Source organism: Mastacembelus armatus, chromosome 21 (genome assembly GCF_900324485.2).
Source record: "Mastacembelus armatus chromosome 21, fMasArm1.2, whole genome shotgun sequence".
In the NCBI taxonomy this organism is placed as follows: domain Eukaryota; kingdom Metazoa; phylum Chordata; class Actinopteri; order Synbranchiformes; family Mastacembelidae; genus Mastacembelus; species Mastacembelus armatus.
Window position 1 is genome coordinate 23521023 of NC_046653.1, and position 12972 is coordinate 23533994.

The following is a 12972-nucleotide window of genomic DNA, read 5'->3' on the forward strand; positions in this document are numbered from 1 at the left end:
GCTGGGGTGGGTGTGGGGGGGCATCTTCAGTCCTGCAGAGACTCCTGTGAACCCTCATAGTGCTCAGCTGTCTCCTCATCACTGCTTTCCTGAGAGGGACACAGGACAGCAGAGATCACATACAGAGGATGTGTGTTCAGATCCAGAGGGGGGCACTAGAGGCCGCCTGCACCCAGAAACTACCCCTCCTCGTGGATCCAGGCAGAAAGTGCTGGAACTCTGTGGGTACTCACACTGAGGAAGGAGTGAGATGAGGAAGAGGACGATGAAGACTCCACTCGTCCTGGCTGAGCGCTCGCCTTCGCCCTCTCAGACAGCCATCTCTTCAACTTCTGATCTACAAGGGTTTTATAAAACAACCAAAACGTTAGTCAAACCGGTGGTTCAGCCCCAAAGACTCGCAGCATTAATCTGATGACATATTTATTCTGTGGTTTTTCACACACACTTACTGTGCTTCCTGGAGTGATGCACAGCCTTGTATGAGCCGAGCATGGCAAACGGATGGTAGGACAGGGTGAAGGGATAGACAACTGCGCCCTGGAATAAAGAAAACTGTGAGTTGAACTGTTCTGCAGGACCAAGGTTGAATAATGAAGAAGATACAAAAGCCGCAGCAGCCACTGTGTTAAATACTGGATCTGTTACTTCTAAACATGAGTTTGAAACATTAGCCAGGGCTCTGGTTGTACCTTGGAGTGCTGGTTGGGGTAAGAAGCAGCTGGTTTACACCTGTACAGAGCCAGGATTTCCTCCACTGGAAGGTTTTTCTGAAGCAGCAGAAAAAAAATCAAAGCAGTTAATCATTAAAAGCATTTTGCTGCCTGTGTCAAGCTCAACTCAGGAGGGCAAGACTCCACTGACATTTGGGTTTTCTTGGCTGATGAAGTTTCAGACTTTACTCTTTTTTTTAAATTTTCCATGTAATGTACAAAGGAAACCATCAATGGATCACACAATGCACACGAAGCCTCAAAAATGTCAATCAACATGTGTGCAAGGTACATTTAATAATATTCTTAATAACATTTAATTAATAAACACTGGCTGCATACAGATCATTAATAAACTGAATCCGATGTCTGTTTAAGGTCTAAAAATCCAGAGCTGTTGATGCTTTTTCTCACATTTTAGGTTCACTCTGACATTTACAGCCTAAAGTGCATCTCCAATTAAAAAAACAGTATAACAGACAGCAGCTAAGCTTATGGCCACATACACACACTCCATTTTCAACCTCTTCTTGTTCTTATTTCTGAGATTTAATAATAAACTCGTTCATGTATAAAACGTACCATGATCATCCCAGCAAAGGACGACAGGATCATGGCCTCCCGCTCTAAGCGATTAGGAAACCGGGCACATCCTGAGCTGCCTGTTGCTCCACTGTGAGAGAGGACTGGGGTAAAACCTCATACAGCACCAGTGGAGCTTGTTGAAAGAGACTTAACAGGTGGGGGTTCTTTGGCAGTCAAAATAATAACTTTAGGTCTTACATGACGTCTGTGTCGAGCACGTCCCTCCTTTCTCCCTTGTCCATCCACCAAAGGGCAACACTGAGTGCGAGATCATAGTGAGCCTGTAACATGCACACAACATAAACACAACAGATCCTGTGCAACAGAAGGATAAATGACATTTCTATCACTCATAGCTAACGTTGAGTTTTTACCAAATCATCCAGCACGGTGGACCCCCCCTTCCCCTGTGGGTCAAAGGAATTTTCCCTGAGCTTCTGCCCGATGTAATCAGCACTGTTCAGAACAGAGAAATGGTGAGTTTCTATTTTTAAAAACGAGCTCTGAGCGTTTAATACCCACTCACATTAGAGCCTCGACGTCTCTCTTCAGCAGCCTTGCCTCCATTCCTGCAAAGACGACAGGAAGACATGTAGGTCTTACTGTGATGCTGACAGAACTAGGACAAAGTGGGAAACTGCTGCTGCTGTTGGCAGCTTGTATAACATCGCTGACATGAAGAAGGTGCTAACTTACTGCAGAAGATGCAGCGCGACGACACCTGAGCAGTTTTTCAGAAAACTGGCTCAACAAACTCTTGAGCGAGGTGTGGGAGCATCATCACCGGGACACTGATGCTACGCTTCACCATGGCAACAGGTAAATAAAACCTCACCGTGGCAACAGATAAATAAAGCTCCACCGTGGGAAAAGGTAAGTAAAGAGCAGAGGTGCTATTTTGACCCAGTGGAGCAACAGTGTCACATTAATGCACTTTATCATAAAAACTACATATTCTTAAATTAGATGATGATCCTACGGTTTGTTACGTGACGTTAGTCATTTAGATGTGACCTGCTGCCACAGAACAAACTGAAGAGATGTGTTTATCTATAGATCTTTGACTTTAAAGATCTTTGACTATGTTTTTCAAGAACGAGAATCATCCTCACTGACATATTCACTACATTTACAGCCACACACTTGTCTCCATGTCCACATAGCTGCAGCGTAATAAACAAGAAGCTACTGTATGAATATGAAAAATGACTGCAATCATACACTGATGACTAACAGGCGATTTTGATCCTCTTCTTCCAGCGTAAACATCTGATGCTTTGACGTGGGCCGTGTGAAAGGACATGGAGCACTGTTCCCTCAACCCCCCCTGAGGACCACACACAGAGAGCTGCACACAAATCCACTGAGATAACCATCCTTAAAAAGGATGGTAACCTCTGCATTTAATGGTCGACCAGCTGGGTGCAACAAATCCACAACACAACACATATCTCTCCTGTGCACTGTAACATTTAATAGACACAAAAAAAAAAAACTGTCATCTTAAAAACAAACAAGCATCTGAACTCACCTCCTGCTTCTATCCAACAGTAAAACACAGCAAAAACAGGAACTCACTTCATGTTACGATGTAACAGCCAATCATGTTCGGGTGCAGTCATGTGACACTGAATCTGGTAACGTTTGTTTGTGACACAAGCCTTTTACAGCAACGTGGGTCATACTTCTCAGATGAACAGTCTGGACTGAATAATTCATGACCAACCTCCTACCAATGTGTCTGACCATTATTAGCCAGACCTCAGTGGAAAACACAGGGTGCACTGCTGTGAAGTTTGCAGATCACATATCACAGTTGTACCAAAAACACTGATCAAATAAAGTCTTTATCAAAATACCAAAACAGTTTAAAGCAGGTTAAAGAGAGAAAAAAAAAAACAAAAAAAAAAAAAAAACTCAGTCCCCTAATGTGGCTCTTTCCAACTCTGGGTCAGTCCCGGTCGCCTTCTGCCTCCTCGTCTTCTTCTTGTGGTCCTTAAACACCGGAGAGCTCAGAAACATGCTGTCTGTGAATTTATCTCCACGCCTTATTTTGCTGTTTAATAAAGAATAAAATAAATAAATAAATACAGAGACACAGACACAGTTCATTAGTCCCTGTTTGCCAGTTTCTAGTCACGTGTACTGATCGTTCACAGGCAGAGATGTCCTCACCTGTTGAGGGTCGGCTCTTTGTAACTGACAACCATCTTTCGTCTCCTGGTCCTCCCTGCGGTTTTGTCGTCCGGGGCTGTGATGGTGTTTGTCAGTGATGTTAAGACTCGTCCAACTGCAACAGACACTAAACCTGACGTATTAAAATGCTGAAAAATGTCAGGAATAATGTCCTAAATGGAAAACATGTCGTCTTCCTCTGAGTCCTTTGCATTTCTGCTTTAAAAATTACTAAACTTATTGTTTAAAATAGTTGCAGACACATTTTCTTTCCACTGATAAAACAACTAATCACTGCAGCTCTACCAACACCAAAATCACTACATGTGACGTAAGTTAATGTAGGTCAATACACTGATTATTTACGTGTGTGTCAACACACACACATTCAAGTTTAATGCAAACAAAGACACCGTAATGGATACCAGACCTGGAGATGCTTCAGTTGTGAGAGCAGCAGACTCCTCAGTTACTGCTCCCCTGCATGTTGCTGGACTAGCAGGTAAAGAGTCCACCTCGGATCCCGTAGTGCTGACATTTAGCCATGGAGGCATCTCTTCTGTTAGCAGGTCTCCCAGACTGCGATGAACACCCTCGTCTGCGTCCACGGTGTACCTCTGAGTCTGTGGTGCATTTGATGTCTTCGTGTTCTGGGTCTTCCGCCTAGAGACAACAAACGTCTTCCTTGGTTTTGCCATTTCTGTGGGGGTGCGGCGCTTCGATTTCTTTCTGCCCTGTTCTGGGTTTGAATCCACTGCGGACTTTGACTTGGTGGTTGGTGAATCATATAAATGCTCAGATTTGGAATCATTTTCACTGATGTTAGAGTGGGAATCAAACACTTTTAAATATTCTGCTTGTTCATTTCTTTCCACGTCATCAGGGTTGTGGAGAGCTGAGGCCTCACTGCGTTTGTGAAGATGAAATCTGAAGTCTTTGTTGCTACCACTACTCTTCTTTGTCTTTAGAGGATCATCACACCCCTCCCTTTGCACAACTTTCTTCTTGCTGGATCTACTTGTTTCTCTCCTGGCTTTTTTAGGTTTCTGAAACTCTATACTTAAAGCACAGTCTTGGTCCAGCAGCAGTACTTCCTTGTTGTCATTGCTACTTGAGTCCCGTGTAAAGCTCCCTGAACCGTGAGTTTCCACCCATGAACGTTTACAGGAGCTTTGTTTTCGTTTTGTTGTCTCACTGTGACCATGTTGCTCTGATTTTGAATATTGCTGAACGACACCTGCATCCACAACTGGTGACGGATCTTCTGCCTCACAATAGGATTCTGCACTGGGAATCGAGTCCTGTTCTACGGCACCAGTTCCTGAGGGGAGTGAGATAAAAAATGTTTCTCTGCACGTTGATGAGGCTTTGGCCGATGAGCTGTTTTCTGGGGGGACGGAGATAATAAATGTTTCTCTGCACGTTGGTTTGTGATTTCCTGTCTTGATTTTGATCGGTGGTTCGATGACACTTGGGGAAAGTCGTCCCACATGTTGGGATTCTGCTGGATATGCAACCTCATCTGCACAAAACTGAAACTTTTCAGGATTTTCCTGATCCTTGTGTGGTTTGTCCTTAGGTTCTTCCACTTCATTGTGGAGCTGAACCACTTTGGAAGGACTCCTTTCACTTTCACATGAAGGCACAGTGACAATCATTTTCCTGGCGACTGAAGACATCCTCCTGCCCTGAGCCCTGGACCTCCTGCATGTAATTTTGGACAGATCTTTTTCTGTAGTATCTTTCCCTGGTGATAACTGCATTCTCTTGGTGGCTTCAGATAATTTAATACAAGGATCTGGGAAACACTGGTTGAGGTCCAGCTGGTCAATGTCACAGGGCTTTGTGTTGGACTCTGTGCGGTTACAGGGTTTCAATTTGTCCCTCGTCTTCTTCTGACGGTTAGCAGCTTTAGTCTTGCTCAGTTTGGGAATGTGAGAGGTAAAAACACTCTTACACTTTGTTTCAGGTGATTGAGGCTTGATAACATCTGGGTCTCCATTGTTCTCCAGCAACGTGTCAGAAGCACCAATGTGATTTTTATCCACACTCGCCCAACAGTTTCCTTCCTGCATCTTCCTCTTGCCATCTGGCTTATCACAGCAGCTGGCTTTCTTTGCCTTTGTTTCCACAGTGACTATCTCAGCAGCATTAGTTAGCGTCATCTCCATTGTTGTATTCAGAAGCACAGTTGTCTCTTGTTTGTCACCAAGTTCTGACTCAGTCATGAAGACTAGGGTTGAGTTCACATTACAGCTTGGAGACAGGGTAGATATTTCCCCTGTACTGACAACAGCAGGGGGTCGGCTGTTCTTAGGAGAGGGGACTGATTCCGTATTAAACGCAGAGTGAAAGGGCACCTTAAACACTGTCTCAGCCTCATCCTGTTTGCTGCTGGATGGATGGGATGTCACTGTCTGGGAGGCTTGTATACACTGGCCTGAAGGCTTTTTTTCTGCATCTGTGTAGTCAAGGAGAAAACATACAAATTACTATTCCCAGTCAACACTACATCGAAGTTGTAGTTTAGGCAACTGTAACATATTTAATGATGATTAACACAAAAAATTCAAAACATTTATCCACTACCATTAAAAATATCAGTGGTCTTTGTAGAATTACTCTGGATGCAGACAACATCCTCCTCTGTGGTTTGTTTAGGCAGGTCAGCTGTTATATTTTGGTCAGGACACAACAACTCTGCTGACATTTCTGGCCAAGGAGGTAACTGATCTGTAGGACTAAATGGAAAAGGTCACCAGGAAAAATATAAAGAAGAATGAAGAAGCAACAGATAACATTTACAACTGCCTTAACAAAAAATGCTTCTTTGTTCAAAAGTACATATCAGTCTTAATGGAGGTTTGCTCACTGTTCCAGTGTACGATTTTCTTTGTTGATGTCATCGAATAAGCTCTTCTCATCTTTGCATAGTTCAGGCAGTTCCTGAGAGTAACAAATACAGTTGCAATCACATCTTCTATCATAGTTTATTTGATAATTAAGTTACTTTTATGCAACATCCATTTCCACACAAGGCAGCAACTGTAAATGCTTATTTTGAGGAACCCTTACACTGTCAGGGAACAGATCGGCCACCATGTTGAAGTGCTGCAGAGTGCTGCTATGGAGATCTTTCAAGATGAGGAGCTGAGAGGGGAAACTAATGCAATCAAACATCAAATCACACAAAACTTTACGGAACACTTCTGTAGTCAGAAGAAACCGGCCCCTGATCAATAGGCCGATAATGTTAATGACCATAACTCTAAATAGCTTTAACAACAAACGCACCAGTTTCTTGTCCTTGTGTCTCCTGTTGGCCAGCTCGAAGGACAGAGCAGCCACTTGTTTTCGCAGGGACACATTGTCGCTCTCCAGTTGCCTGTTTCTCTGCTTCTGGGTCTCCAAAGAAAGAGCTAACGCCTTGTTCTTGAAGTTTAAAGACTGCATGAAGAGGGAGGATGTATCTGGTGTGGTCATGAAGAAACATTAGAACATTAACTCTTAAGTGAAATGTTTTCTTCCCTTCAGAAAATGTTGCAGTTTAAAGTTATCGCACAAGGAAAGACACAGAAAGGACACACTCACTGAGAAGTCTTTTTTTTATCTTTGATGCTGCAGAGGACGTTTGCCTGGAAGCTTTTGCAGTTGCCATTGTCTTGCATCCACGAGTGGTGACGGATCTTCTGCCTGACAGTGGGATTCTACACTGGAAACTAAGTCCTTATTCTACAGCACCAGTTCTTGACGATTTGGTCGATGAGCTGTTTTCTGCAGGGAGTGAGATTTAAAAAAAAAAAAAAAGATGAACAAAAATAGTCACTTGGTTGCTGAAATCAATGACCTGAAAGAGCACACCCTGCAGCCTGCAACAAAGCCGGCAAATGTAGTCGACATATTAAAGGTTATCCACGTACAGTATTCATACTATTGCTGCTAATGTAAATTATACTTGTAAGGATTAGTCACTTGACTTCTCAAAAATGAGGGTTTGCTGCTTTACCTCATCATATGTGTTACCAAAGGCCATAGTGAAGTAAAATCATGAAAATGACAAGAAATACAAATGAATGCTCATAAACTGACAAACCCCCTAGAGCAATTTGAGAAATAGTTTTAAAAGATATAAATAATCACAGAAAACCTGTCTTTATAAAGAGAGTGGTCAGATGGTATCTTTATTATGATTTTAGAAAGGCAAAAATAAAGGCCAGTGGTTCTGATGTCGTGCCAGGGTTGTGTCTATTCATGAGCACAACTAGAAAAACATGGAACACAGAATCAATAAAGAATAAGTAAATACACACGGTGGTTTGGTTCTAAGTAGAAAACATAAATAAAGTGATGTTCTTAATTAATGAGCTTTAACGAGGTATCTGGACTCTCGTTATACGGGCAAACACAGCTAAAGCAGCTCTTTGTGTTAATGTTAACATGTAAAACTAGTTTAGCAGAGCAGAATATGAAGTAGATTATAAATCGGCAGCTTTACAGTAACTAGCTATATTATTATACAAAACTATCAGACATCCAGCTATGACTTGAACTGTAACGCTATACAGCTAACCAGTAAGCAAGCAGTTAAACACTAAAAAGGTGAATCCCACAGCTTTTGGTATTTGCCCATCACGTTTCCCACTTTCAAACCGAACATGCTTACCGTGCAGGTGACTGGGTTAGTGGAGAATAAGTGGTTTTATGAAGTTTTATGAAAACAACGTGGGAAAAGCTGCTGAAGATATTCAAACGTAAACAGAGCCGAAAATGCCGCCGTCTTTTTGCGCAAGCGCAAGGAGGCGGGCTCTTAAAGCTGTGGCCAATCAGAAACATTTCTACTTTGTGGTTTTTCCTCCCCACAGTTTGTCTGCTCAGGAAAACGGGCGGGTTTTCACTATCTGTACAAAACCCATCACAACAAAAACATCTACTTATATTTATAGTGTACCACACTTATATTTATAGTGTACTACACTTGTCTTAAGTGTAAAGCACATTTATCTGTTTTAAAACCATAAAATACAGTATATGTCCGGTTCGATGTTTCTGAGCTCTGCTGCCTTTTCAGTTTGATCGATGCAGGTGTCGATTTGCCAGGCCTGCTTGTGTAAGGGAGTAGGCTGTTTTCAGGTGTTTTACAGTTGTCTTCAAAGTCTGATCGCTTCATACAGTGATGTAGAACTCAGATCCTGAGCAGGTAATTCGTATTTTTTGCTGTCACGACAGTTCAGTCATATTTCATGCGTCAGGTGTTACGCAAATCAGCTAGATGCTGCTAACCGGCTAGTTAGCACGGGAGGCTAAGAGCAGCTAGCTCCGCTGTAAATATCGTTAAGACAAATCGGCTGTGGTTTTTAAAATAAGCTGGCGTTTACAAAACGTAGCTGGTAATGAAGCCTCGTATTAATCAGGGGTTAAATCGAGTATACAGCAAAATACGCTGACATGAGTTTAATGCCAAATTAGCCGGGAGCTGTCTTCAGGTGTGTTGGCAGCCAATTTGTGGCTAATCTGTCCAAAGGTATAAGGGTAATAACATGTGTCTGCACTGGGGGTTTACCGGCTGTGATATGCGGTGATATGCGGTGATATGCGGTGCAGAGCTGCCGGATGGGCACAGTCAGGAGTCATGCTGCGGCCTGTTGTGATCACATGATGGGGTGGAGAGTGTGATGCTTCCCCTTCTGCTTTTTTTTATTCTGCACTGATCTACAATGGCATGCACTGCAAACTCAAAGTCTGTAGCTTTCTTCAAAGGGTAAGTCTCAATCAGGTGGAAAGGATCCAGTGATTTACACACGTTTAGTTAAATGAACAAAAATGTGGATTTTCATCATTTGTGATCAAATTCCCACCAAATGTCAGGTCTGTCAGGTTTTTCTGTCAGTAGTCTGTCAGGTTTTAGCAGGAGGAGTTGGGTTAACAATAACATGTTCTAACCTTTTTTTTTTTTTTTACCACTAATACACGTTTTCTGTTGAGTCTCACACTTTCCTTTCCATTAACCAGAATCTCCTGTGAAGCTGTTTTATGGTCTATTACATAAGTTTATTATTATTTCAAACAGGTTATGTTGAGGTTTTGACTTCCTGCTTCACTGTCATTACGCTAAGTGACTGACACTGAATACATTTCATAGGTGGTGAGAGATTCTGAGCCCCAGGTAATGAAAATGTTAATGAATGTTATCTTTTATTATGCTGCAAGGTTTGGAACCATGATCCTCTTAATTTGGAGGCTGTAAACAGAGTCTATGAAGTATAATGGTGTATTTGTGCATATTGTTTTTACAATTACAAGCTGTTATCAGTTGATTTTTTTTTTTTTTTTTTCAGCTCTCACTGGATTAGTTGGACACTGAAGTAAAGTTTTAATCAAGCTCATTGGTTATTACTTAGTTTATATGGGATATATTTATTATGTATATATTTATATATATATATCCTTATGGGATATATACTAGTATGACTGTTGCATCTGTTCCTGAGTGAATCTAGTGATTAGTGGTTAAGCTCTGTGCAGTTTTGGTTTAGATTGTTCCCCTGCAGGTTTTCAACTACTCTGTTTATTGTTCCACAGTGGCTTACTGGTGCACAGAGCTGTGGAAAGGTTTTAGATATTAGTGACTAGAAACAACTGCTGAAAGCATAAGGAGTGAATTGGGCAGAGTAGATGGAAGTGATGTGAGCAAAGCTGGTCAGTTACACCTGTTTAAGGTACCTTTTTTGCTTTTCTGTCAGGATTAGCAGTGACATGGCTGCTGATGACAAGTCCTCATCCTCATCCTCAACGGACTGGAGCTTTGAGCCGCCGGTCGTCTCACCCACGAGCCCCTCGCACCTGACCCACTTCAAACCACTGACCCCAGAGCAGGATGAGCCTCCGCTCCGCTCTGCATACAGCTCCTTTGTCAACCTGTTTCGTTTCAATAATAAAGGTTAGAAACAGGCGCGCGCGCGCGCACACACACACACACACACACACGTAGATGAAGTTATGCTTTTAACTCCACTATACAGCAGTGCTTTGTTTCCATAAAGCCCCTTTGATTCTGTGGAAGATGGTGTACTGTATAGTCTGGTGGTTTCACAGTCTGTTGACACTTTGCATTATTAATGCCATAGCAGTAACAATGTCCTTTCAACTGAGTTAAGCTGTATCATCAAGTCAAAGGGCCGTGTATTATTGTTTCTAATGTTGTGAGCTTTATAAACTGTTCACTTTTAGATTTTCTCACTTTAGTTTCAACAAGTAGAATAAATCTCATGTCAGACCAAAGCACATCTGAGCTCACAGTATGTCAAAACCTGCCCTGAGCAGCAGCAGTTTACAGACTTCAGGGCTGTTAACCAGTCGTGTGAGGTCATGTGATAGAAATTGTCTGTGCCCAGTGGGTGTCAGGAACTAGAGTCACATGACTTTGTATTGTAGTCCTGCCTCCAATGGCCTGTACTCTGAACAGTTCACCCATTTCACTGAGCCACAGTGTAAATCCCACACTGACATTTCTAGATTTTTAATTGTATTAGGTGGATTCAGGAAATCAGATGGAGCAGTTTTACCTCCTCAGTCACATCCTAGAAAAACAAGTCAAAGGTTAACAGAAGTAGGACACTATAGGGTCTCTGCAGGCACTGAAAGGTCCTGGATTAACCTTCTCCAAATAGGTCTTAGAAGGTATTACAAACTGAATTTTTAATTGTGAAGTTGCTGTAATCTGTAACATCATAACATTTGACTCTTGGTAGGAACCTCACTGCTTATCTGATTGACAGAGACAAAAGTGATTGCAGATGATGCAGTACTGTGTGTCATTGTGGTGATTTTATGTCTGGTTTTGGTCTCTGGGCCCTGATTGTAGTTGTTGAGTGTTTTTTGTGGTAATTTTGTGTCTCATTTTATCGTGTCTGTCTCGTCTTCGAACCTCATTCTTGAAATTGACTGATTTTATACAGAGGCTGATTTTAAATCCCACAGTCCCTATGGGGGGGCACAGTTTACTTTCTCTTATTTATGTGTGTTTGTGTGTGTGTGTAGAGGAGGGGCGTCCTCCCACCACAGCTTCAGAAAAGCCAGATGTGCCATCCTCATCTCAGTCTGAGAGGAGCGGCTGGTCTTCCAGTCCTTCCCACTCCCTCTATGGTTCGAGGACGCACCGGAAACAACATCCCGAGCACCTCCGACGTCCCTCCACTGCCTCAGGTAAAACACACAGACTGTACAGACGTTGTTATTTGAAACTTACGTAAGTTGTCTCGAACAGGAGACACGTGTGATAGATATTAATTCAAAGAAATCTTATAACATTTCTATCATTTTTATGCTGTAGGGAAAAGTACATTAGTCAGTCTGATCTACACAATCTGAATCTTATAATATCTTGAATGTGGCTAAATTGTGTCTTTTTATATCTTTGCTTTAGTTTCGAAGTCTGTAAAATGTTGTTAATGTGCAGCATGTGATACTTTTCATTCAGGCGTATATGCTGGGTGTAGATCAGAATAGATAGAGTTGACAAGATTTATTTTATGCTGGCAGTAACACTGCCTTTCTTAAATGCAACTGTGTTTTGCTTCATACGTTTATTGCATTTTCTGTTCTTCAAAACTGGTTCATGTTAAAGCCTCATTAGTCCACATTAAACTTCAGCTCCTGCACATTTTGAACCTTTTGAATTCAGTATAAACAGCAAAATGTTCCGAGGTGGAGCATCCTAAGCTGATTGCATGTACAGGCAGTAACGTCCGTTCTCATGTCTTTTCTGATTACAGTGGATTGGCCAGGTGAGGGGTCTTCTGCACTGTGGTTTTACTAAAGATGCTTTTAGCTTGACTGTAACGTCTCGGTCTGACAGAATGGCCCTTCACAAACTGTTTTGTGCGTCTGAGCATGCGAGTGTGTGTGTTTTGATATTTGCATTTTCAATTATTAGTCTTTGTTTTGCCCTAATTTTTTCCACTCTGGTACTAATAATTGGAGCGATGTTTGCCATGACTGATTTTTTAAAGCTAACAATTTATATTTGACAAGTTTTTCTTTCTTTGACAGTTTTTTTTTTATTGACTGCATCATGTGCTATTTAATACACAAGGAACTTTTCCATTAGGTGTTCAGGTGCATTGTCACTTTGCTGTCATCTTCAAATATACTATGCAATAATTTGGTGTTATTTTATATTGAGTACACTTCAGAAACATCTTTGACAATGCAGCTGGATGGATTTTAAAGAGCAAATCAGCTTTTTCAGTTTTGTGTTCATTTGTGCTCTGTGTGTACATGCATGGTTTTAGACGGCAGCAGGAAATCAGATACCCCTCTAAGCAATCATGACCCTCGCACAGCTGTGCAGCTACGCACTGCACTGAAGAGGCTGAAAGAAATCATGGAGGGAAAGAGCCAGGTATTCACACCTTTGCAGATTCACACCTTTACAGACATCTTTTGTTTCATCTTTTGACATGTTGTGGATGTAACGTGTACAGCCCAGGCTTTAATGAGA

At 41.9% G+C, this 12972-nt stretch overlaps 3 protein-coding genes across 9 annotated transcripts in view; 1 reads left to right on the top strand and 2 right to left on the bottom strand.

Moving 5' to 3' along the window:
* Positions 1–2945, bottom strand: c9h2orf80 (chromosome 9 C2orf80 homolog). 2 transcript variants are annotated; one of them, XM_026295139.1, is made up of 9 exons: positions 2830–2945; positions 1825–1867; positions 1673–1754; positions 1497–1579; positions 1296–1386; positions 693–770; positions 453–540; positions 234–337; positions 1–89 (listed from the first exon to the last, which is right to left on the bottom strand). In XM_026295139.1, the coding sequence occupies exons 2-9, from the start codon at positions 1863–1865 to the stop codon at positions 27–29; spliced, it is 630 nt and encodes a 209-aa protein (XP_026150924.1). In that variant the 5' UTR covers positions 1866–1867; positions 2830–2945; the 3' UTR covers positions 1–26. The 2 variants fall into 2 exon arrangements, with proteins under 2 accessions (XP_026150924.1, XP_026150923.1); XM_026295138.1 differs by lacking the exon at positions 2830–2945 and adding an exon at positions 1995–2213.
* Positions 2724–9118, bottom strand: sgo2 (shugoshin 2). Of its 4 annotated transcripts, none has more exons than XM_026295135.1 (9): positions 9034–9118; positions 7065–7247; positions 6768–6943; positions 6549–6623; positions 6346–6419; positions 6063–6214; positions 3904–5934; positions 3474–3606; positions 2724–3354 (listed from the first exon to the last, which is right to left on the bottom strand). In XM_026295135.1, the coding sequence occupies exons 2-9, from the start codon at positions 7129–7131 to the stop codon at positions 3216–3218; spliced, it is 2847 nt and encodes a 948-aa protein (XP_026150920.1). In that variant the 5' UTR covers positions 7132–7247; positions 9034–9118; the 3' UTR covers positions 2724–3215. The 4 variants fall into 4 exon arrangements, with proteins under 4 accessions (XP_026150920.1, XP_026150922.1, XP_026150921.1 ...); XM_026295137.1 differs by lacking the exon at positions 9034–9118 and adding an exon at positions 8137–8249 and having other exon boundaries at positions 3474–3588; XM_026295136.1 differs by lacking the exon at positions 9034–9118 and adding an exon at positions 8137–8249 and having other exon boundaries at positions 3474–3600.
* Positions 8538–12972, top strand: part of pikfyve (phosphoinositide kinase, FYVE finger containing) — a 22637-nt gene continuing 18202 nt past the window's right edge. The window contains exons 1-5 of one of the 3 annotated variants that reach the window (XM_026295128.2): positions 8538–8670; positions 10214–10410; positions 11511–11675; positions 12245–12256; positions 12764–12873. In XM_026295128.2, coding sequence (XP_026150913.1) covers positions 10227–10410; positions 11511–11675; positions 12245–12256; positions 12764–12873 — 471 coding nt within the window. In that variant the 5' untranslated portion in view covers positions 8538–8670; positions 10214–10226. Of the gene's footprint in view, positions 8671–9125; positions 9232–10213; positions 10411–11510; positions 11676–12244; positions 12257–12763; positions 12874–12972 lie in introns of those variants that run through there. The other 2 variants (XM_026295126.2, XM_026295127.2) reach the window with 2 other exon arrangements.